Genomic DNA, 9,131 nt, shown 5'->3' with positions numbered 1-9,131 from the left:
AAAGGACGACAGACTTTCTGAACAAAACAAACATTTCCTGTGCTTACGGAGCTCAGGGCTGTCCACGATCTGTACACACCTTTACCTGATAAACACCTGGCCCCTTGACCCCAAGGGAGTAACCTCGCAGTATTATAAGCAGTTCATTACTCTATGTAATCTTATTTGGACCTTCCAGTACCTCATAGACAAGAAGGGCAAATCCAGGGGCAAGAGTTCGCAGCCAGATCATCCAGTTTTCTCTGCTAAGAGGCTGAGCTCATGTGATTGCTGGCTCCCTTCCCCAAGATTACCCTGAATGAACTATAGAAGGCTGAGGTACACACACACACACACACACACACACACACACACACACACACACAGGCAGAGACAGAGACACAGAGAGAGAGACAGGAGAGAGAGATACTGAAATTAAGACAGTGCAATACCGGTGCAGGGATAGATTAATGGAGCAATGAGATAGATTAGAAAATGCAGAAACGCACCCAGTCACGTGTATAACTGTGTACACGATACGGGTGCCATGTTAGGTAAGTAAAGAGGGACTTTTCATTAAACAAAGCTGGAAAATGGTTATTTATATTGAAAGAGATGAAGCCGGAACCCTCCTCCATGCTATATGCAGAAAAAAAATCTATTCCAGATGGATTAAGGACTTCTGTGTCAAAAACACAACTTTAAAGCTCTTGACAGAAAACACCAGCGAAGAACTTTTAGACTTTGGGATAGAGAAAGATTTCTTAAACAATGCAGACAAATCATTGACTATAAAACAATATTGATCAGTCTGACTTTAGCATTAAGAACTTTTACACATCAAAAGACAAACTAAAAAGCAAAAAAGACCAGTTGTGCTTTTGCAGAAAATATTTTCAATACACACAACTGACGAAGAATTCCTATTATGAATATATAAAGGTCTACAAATTAATAAGGAAAACACAAACAATCCTTCAGATAAATGAGTAAAAAACACGAATAAACATTTCACAGATGGAGAAACCCACGTGAACAATAAACATATGAACAGATGTTCAACCTCATTAGTGATCAGACCACAATGAAATGCCACTGCACCTCCATTCAATTATCAAAAATTTAAATGTCTAACAATATCAAGTGTTGGAGAAGATATGAATCCATATGAGTTCTTGAATATTGCTGCTGGGAGTACTGCTGTTGGCAGTACTATTTAGGAGAACAGTTTTGCATTATCTCTTAAAACTGAATACTACCTTCTGAGCCAGCAATCCCACTTCTGGGATAGGTTTTGTGAAACTTGATAATATAATTTTAAAGTATGTGTGAACTTGTAAAGAACAAGAGTTGCCAAAGCACTCTAGAAGAACAATGTGGGGGAACTGCCTTCTAGATTGCAAGACTTATAACAAAGCTATGTTAATTAGGAGAGCATGGTATGGGCACAGAAATAGACAAATAGACCGTTGGAACAGAAGAGAGAGGAGAAATGGTGACATGACAAGAGGCAGAGCAGTAGGGAAAGGACACGCTTGCAGTAAGGGCGACTGGGGATCCATAGGATCAAAACAGAAACCGAGACTGGTTACAGATGAAGGCAAACATGCTATCTAAACCATTGCAGTTGGAGGACTTCAGAGGGAGTGAGTCCTCGAGCAAAATGTAGTTAAAAGTTTTTGTCGAGGCAAAGCTCAGGGTGGAAAAGTACTGGGAGGGCAAGTCGGCTGACTCAGAGGATGCATGGTCATACAGCTGGTCTTTTTTCCAACATTCCCATGCCTTTTTCTGGTCGGCTGGTTCCAGTTCAGGGTGCTCAGTGCTCACAATCAGGCTTTGCTCCTTGGAATTTATTGCAGCTATCTGCTTTTCTCAATTCCTAGAACTGCCTTGAGGCACACAAATTCAGTTCAAAGTTCATGACTGGAAAAATATAGCTTCTCACAACATTTTAAAAAAATGAAATTAGACTTTACCTCACACCATACAAAATTTTATTCCAAGTAGCTGAAGGACTTAAAGGTGAAAGGCAAAACTATAAAACTTTTAGAAGACAATATAGGAGACATCCTTTATGACTTTGGGGTAGAAAAGCACTTATGCAGAGGAAATGATTGCCAAATCGCACTACATTAAAATAAGCACTTATGCTGATCAAAATACGTCCTATCGAGAATGAAAATACAATCCTCAAACTGAGGGAAGATATTTTCCACGGCTATAGCCTACAATATTAGTATACAGATTATAGAAAGAATTCCTACTGATCAATAAGGAATAAATGAAATTAAAATTAGAAAAATGGGCAAAATTCATAGAAGAGAAAGACAAATGTCTTATAAACACATGAAAAGGTCTTCCATCTCATCAGTTATTGGGGAAATGCAAAGTAAGAAAACAATAAGATACTATTACTTATCCGCCAGATTGGCAAAAAATTAAAAGACTGGTGATGTTGCATCTTCTCAAGGATGCAGATGTATTTAATAATTGGTGCTTTTGACTCAGAAACTCAGTCACAGTGTGATAGCCTTCAGAGGAACTCTTGCACATGCAGTAATATTTAGAATAAAAAAGACAGAAACAGGCTTCCCTGGTGGCTCAGTGGTTGAAGAGTCTGCCTGCCAATGCAGGGGACACGGGTTCGTGCCCCGGTCCGCGAAGATCCCACATGCCGCGGAGCGGCTCGGCCCATGAGCCATGGCCGCTGAGCCTGCGCGTCCGGAGCCTGTGCTCCGCAACGGGAGAGGCCACAACAGTGAGAGGCCCGCGTACCGCAAAAAAAAAAAAAAAAAAAAAAAAAAAGACAGAAACAATACAGATGTCCATCTACAGTCGATGGTGTAAATGACTAGAGGTCTTTTCATACAGTTGGGTGGAAATGGGCTACAGGCATCGACGTGGATGAATCTCAAAACGGAAAAGAAGAAAATCACAGGAGAATGCATGCCTATGATTTAGTTTTTATAGTTTAAAAAGAGGCAGGGCTCTGACGTGACGAGACAGGATGGGGATTACAGACCCAAAGCAGCCAAAAATGAATAAATAAATACATTTATAAAAAGAAAAAGAAGCTTAAAAATTCTGGGGCACCAAGCCCAGGGGTACTTCAGGAATTTTTAAAATACAAGCAAAATTAAATAATATATTGCCAAACATAACTGGCAAAAATATAAAGAAAACCAAGGAAACAACACAATGTTCAAGAGAGGCGGAACCTGGAAACTCATACAAGCGCTACGTGGACCAGCGTAAGGCTTTAACATGCTCACAGCCTGTGACCCAACAACTGCACGTCAGCAGTTTGCCTTAAGGAACAAGCTGGGCAAGATATAAAGACTATAAAGCTGTGTGTAAGGATGCAGCTCTTCTTTTCTTTATTACTTAGACTTCCTTCCCCAGCTCCCATGTGCTGAGTGGGGGGGGATTTAAGTAAACATCCAATCTGATTTAAAGGTTAGTGCAAGCTGATAAGTTAAACTGTCACTTCAAGTTTGATCAGAGTATGGTCTCCTCCTGCTGTGTGGAGTGTGGGACAAAGGGTGTGTGGCTGGATCTCACCTCCATATCAATGAGAACATCCACTTGTTCTTTCTTTCTCTTCACATTTTTCAAGCAGTGGATTCTTAACCCCATCCGTGCACGTGCTTAGGCCCAAAGTCTGGGAGGCATCCTCAAAGCCTCCCTCTTTCCCACACCCTCTGTCTGGATTCCGACTCTTCCTGCAACTCCACTGATTCCCACCCTGGTCCCAACGAAACTCTCTCACCTGAATTTCGGTAAACTTCCCGGCTGGTCTCCCTGCTTCTGACCTTCTCAACGTGGTCAGAATGACCACGAATGACCTGAGATGATCCTTTAAAAACACCCATCAAATGACGTCCCTTCTCTGCTCCCTGCTTTCTGTTGGCTCCCAGTAGAGCCCAGATGCTTTCTGAGGCCCACCAGGCCTTACTCTCATCCCAGCCCCTGGCCCAAGCCTCCACCAGAGCCAGGCTTGGTGTTTGTTTTGTTACCTGCCCAGAACAGGAGGTGTTCAATAGTGCCCACGGAGTGAATGATTTCCAACTCAGAACAGCAAAGGGGAAAGCAAATTAATAATGTGTAAAACTATCACCTGCATTACATTTATAATAGTGAACAAGTACAAACACCCTAAATTATTATTATATGGGGGGTGGTTAAACGACTTCTGTTGAATCCACTGCAAGGAATACTATGCAACACTTCCTGATATGGAAAGATAGCCACGATATGTCATACAGTGAAGGAAATATGTTTAAATTTGTTTAATTCAGCATCTCTCCAACTTAATTGGCCGCAAAGCCCTATTGTGTCATAACGTGTTTTTTTTTGTTTTTTTTTTCTGTATGCGGGCCTCTCACTGTTGTGGCCTCTCCCGTTGCAGAGCACAGGCTCCGGACGCACAGGCTCAGCGGCCATGGCTCACGGGCCCAGCCGCTCCGTGGCATGTGGGATCCTCCCGGACCGGGGCACGAACCCACATCCCCTGCTTCGGCAGGCAGACTCCCAACCACTGCGCCACCAGGGAAGCCCTGTCATAATGTTTATTAAAACAGAACTATTGTTTTGGAGAACAAATTTTAGGAAACTGGTAGTATAAGCATAGAAAAAAGTTTGAAAGGAGATACACCAAGATGTAAACAATGTTTATTTTTGGGTGCTAGAATGATGGGTACTTTTTCTTCTTTCTATATTTTATGAATTTTTTTGCAATAAGTATGTATTATTTTATAATTAAAACAGTATTAAGTCTACTATCACTTTTTCAATTGCATGTTTTAAAGGAGAAAATAAAAGCAAAGGTAGTTTAAGATGGAAGACAATTTAATTTTACCTGATACATACTTCCTCAATGCACACAAATAGCACACTCTGCACTCTCTTGGAATCCTCTAGTACTTCATTGGACTGGTTCACCTATGAGGATACTGGGAGAGGAAGAGGAAATGACTGCTGAACTGAGTTTAAATTCCAGTACACTGTCTTGGTCTTCACAGAGCTACTTTGTAGTTACATCACCTTTTCCAAGATAGGATTTTGGACAGCTTCTTTTCTTATCATGAGCCAAGTAATTTCATATTGCAAAAATGCTTTCATGACTTGAGAAAGTAAGAGTAAGAGTGTGGTATTGGAGTGTGATCAGATAGTTTTTCTTCTTTTGTTTTTAAAATTTCTCTTAAAAAACTTACTAATTAAACAATACATTTTGTTGCGGAAAGATTGGAAAGTGCAGACAGACAAACATAAACATGAAACTACATAACAGCAACAATCGTGATAATTAAAGTCACCTATTCACTATCACAGGGAGATGACCAATGTCTAAATCTTTCGTTAGGTCCTTAAAAGTTTTTTTCCCTGTACGTATAGTTTTTCACAACAAATTGGGTGAAATTGTATATCCTCTGTTATAATCTGCTTTTTTCCACTCAACAATATTTCATGAATCTGATTCCATGTAATTACCCTTCTACAGCAACGTTTTGGTGACTGTATAGTACTCATTGTATGAATGTTCACGGCTTTCTTTAACCAGCCAAGAATCATTTAAGTTGGTTCTATTTTTTCACTAGTATCAACCGTACTAAAAATTCATTAGATTGAATACGTGTGTTTTTGCATACTTGCCGGGGCCCTGAGAGGTTAGCCAGGCTTCCATGCTGATTTCCTCAGGTAGCAAGCAGCTAGCCTAAGCCTTCTTTACAGCCACCGCTAATGGTTATAGAGGGTGAATAAAGAGGCACAGGGAAACTGTTTGCAATCCTGACTGTGAAATGTATTCATAAAAAATCAAGTATTATTTGGCGTCTAGTATGTGCCCAGTCCCAAGTGCCAATTTTTCCTGGGACTTGATGCACCCCGTATGACTAGAGACTCAAACTTTCCTTTAATTTTGCAATATTTTAAAAAATTATGCCTTGAAGTGTTTTCTTCTGTTGAATTATTTCGGTTGTTTTCTACCAAAAAATTAATTATGTCTCCTGCATCTATCATTTTTTTCTCTAATCTTACTTTTACTAAGGTCTTTGTTTATCTCTCTTTAATAGTGCCAGCTTTTTGGATCCTTTTATATTTTGTCATCCATGTCTTCTTTTGTTTTGCTCTTACTGTCCTTGCTTGTTCCCAGCAAGGGTTTACTGGTTTTTCTCCCCAGGCTGAGCCATTTACTTCAAAGAAGGAAATATTTCTCTCGGCATGTTGCCTGCCTGTCTTCACAGAAGTCCCTCTGTGTGTGCGTGTTTCAGCAAAGCCTCAGATGTTTCTGATGCAGCCGGTCTGCTGGCCAGAGTTTGAGCAACAGTGATTTAAAAGATAGCGCATCAAATGTATGTTGACTTGAGTCCTGGCTTCTTTAGTTGTGAAATGCAGTCTTCCTCTGTGATTGGGAAGAAGGAACAGGGTTGGTGAACACAGAGCCTGTACTTCCTGCGGCGGGGGAGGGACAACTCTGAAGGGGGTCACCCGAGGCCTTGCTGGGCTTGCAAGGCGGTTCAGCTTCTCCCTTCCTGCCCCTGATAATACCCTGCACACCACACTCGCGCCACACAGTCTGCTTCCAGAGTATCTGATTCTCTCAAGTCTGGGTGTGGCTCTTCTTGGTTAAGAGAGCTTTGAACCAACGTAGACCATGTGCCCCTGATCTACAGCTTCCACCCCCCCACTCCTGCCCCATACAGTGATGGTGCAGGAAGAGGGCAACCGCCCTAAACCCTCCCCTTTGAAAAGAGGAAGACCGGGAGCCCTACAGCAGTCCCTGCTCTGTAGTCATTCTGGAATCCTGCTGGTCAGACATTGATCAGGCCCAGCTCTTCCTCCTATAAGGGGGAGCTCCCTGGCCTGTGGCCCATCCTCCAGGATGCTCCCCCGGTCCACTATTCTCTGTGGCTGTGCCTGAAGTAAGTGTCCTTCTCATGGCCAATCTGAGGTCCGAATACTGCTGTATGGCTCAAACAATGAATAGCTCATTTAGTTCTGTTTGGCTCCTGTCAGTTCTAGGTGCCAGGAACCATATCCAAGTTTGTTTCCTAGACATGGTTCTTGATCTGTGGTCGTTTTGAGGTTATCAGGAGCCTTAGGTGGGGATGCCACACCCTTCACCTGATCTTTGACCTCAGCCACTTTATTAGATTACACAGTTTGAACAGCCCTGAGCCACCGGGTTGTAATTATTCAGTTGTCTTATTTCTCTGTCTCTAGTAATCAGGACAGAGACAGGCAAGTGGTCATGTCTTAGTAAATACTGATTGAATTAATGAAATTCAGGCTTTTCTAGCTAAGCTTAAGTATTTTGTTAGCTATTTCAGGAATCTCTTTGGCTTCATATGATTTAATAATAAATATTTTGGCAAATTTTCAGGCAGTTGAAAAGTTAATCATATGTTTTCCATGTATAGTTCCTAAACTAAAGGGAAGGGTAATTAGGAGTTAATGAAGTTAGTATAAGAAAAAAAAGATCAGTTGCAAACACTGGTCTTTAAACGTTACGTGTCAGTGGTTGGAAACGTAGGGAGTAGTTGGAGAAAAAGAGAGAACGTGCAGGAGACTTTTTCAAAGGGGGACACACGGACTTTCAGAGTGGTATTCCCACAGTCACCTTCCTCAAAACTTTCCCTTAGTTACAGATGCGCAGGCTGCTGTGGAACTTGGCCTCTCCCTCGGTTCCCCCCTCCTCCCCCCAGTAGCTTACGTGAGGCAACAGAGGGTCCCCATGATTGCTGAAATGATCAGAAAAGCAAAAATGGCAGCTGTAGGGATGGAGCTCCTGATGAGATCCCACAGGTAATCACTGAAGTTGCTCAGCCAGGACCTGGAAGTTTCTGCAGGAAGAGCATAGACAGTCCCTGAAGAGAGCCCGAGTAAGTGATGAAGCTGGGATCTGAAACCTGGTTCAAGTTCAAATAGTTGTCCCAGATCTCAGGTTCTTATAGTTGCCCAGGGCCCATATTCCTAACAACTTTGCTGTGCTAAGAGATTAAAGGAATACGCTTTTGGGGAAAAAAAGGTATCCTCAGATGGATATCATCTTTTCCTCCTTGTATGTGAAATAGGAGCAACAATCTCTGCCCCAGATCGCTTAAAGGTTGTTAGGAGGTCTCTGTGAATCAATGGGGTACACTGGGAGCGAGGAGCATGGCTTAACCATGCTGTTGCCTAGAGGGTGTTCGGGAGGCTGAGGGCCCTGAGTGTCCCGTGAGGAGAAAGGAGGTGGCCGCCTGCCCCAGTGACACAAGAGGACGAGGAGACCGGGGCGGCTGGCAGAGGAGGTTCAGGGTCTGCTGGTCAGGGGAAGAGGTAGGGCAAACACAAGTGTCTGTGGCGTGAAGTCAGGAGGGGTCACCACTCACAACGATACCCTTTCTAGAGATGCGAAGGAACTCAGCACCACGCTGGGCTTGGGGAGCACCTAAGCCATGGGTCAGTGGCTCATCAGCTTTAGCTTAAATTTCGCTTCCTTTCTGAAGTCCTTCTTGACCCCTCCCCCAAACAACTTTAATTATCCCTTTGTCCTCAGGGAGTATTTGTCATATTTCACGGAAGGTTGACACCTATGGCTTTGGCTTAGTGGGTTCATGTTTGTTGAACCAAACCAGAAATACTTTGCTTTCCTGCGAACATTATTTTTAAATACAGAATCGCTCTTTCCTGACCTGAGACAGGAATCTTAACGTCCTATGAAGACAGGAACGTTCATCGTAACAGCAGACACACGCCTTGAGCACGGTTCCAATCCATCCCGGTCTTGTATTCCGAAGGCAGATAAAGGTTCCAGAGACAAAGTGACAGTTTCCAACAAGAGGCAAGTCAGAGAGCACAGCAGAAATCCAATGCTCAGCAGCTTCAGGGCTTCCATGGGCTCTCCCAAGGGCCTGCACCGAGGGGAGATGGCTTTTTCCTTGGCTCGTCCCAAGGCAGCTCTGTCTGAAAAGTCAGAAAATCGTGGTTTAGATTTTATTGCAAAACTAAAGCTATTATGAACACAAGAAAAATTCACTTACTGACACTGTTGAATCCTGAACACAGTCCGTTTCCAAAGCAAAAACCATCCCACCTTCAAGAAACAAAACAACACAAGACAAATTGACTGTGCTCCATCGGGTCAGCTACCTGACATCCCCTCCTAAACCACA

At 42.8% G+C, this 9,131-nt stretch overlaps 1 protein-coding gene across 1 annotated transcript; it reads right to left on the bottom strand.

Moving 5' to 3' along the window:
• Positions 1-4,903: 4,903 nt before the first annotated feature.
• Positions 4,904-8,854, bottom strand: SMIM9 (small integral membrane protein 9; the record flags this gene model as incomplete). The annotated part of the gene is made up of 3 exons (XM_081259291.1): positions 4,904-4,931; positions 7,691-7,820; positions 8,671-8,854. The coding sequence occupies 3 exons, from the start codon at positions 8,852-8,854 to the stop codon at positions 4,904-4,906; spliced, it is 342 nt and encodes a 113-aa protein (XP_081115417.1).
• Positions 8,855-9,131: the final 277 nt, after the last annotated feature.

This window comes from Mesoplodon bidens (assembly GCF_964165515.1).
Source record: "Mesoplodon bidens genome assembly, contig: HAP1_SCAFFOLD_159, whole genome shotgun sequence".
Taxonomy (NCBI): Eukaryota; Metazoa; Chordata; class Mammalia; order Artiodactyla; family Ziphiidae; genus Mesoplodon; species Mesoplodon bidens.
This window is presented reverse-complemented; position numbering and strand designations above follow the sequence as displayed.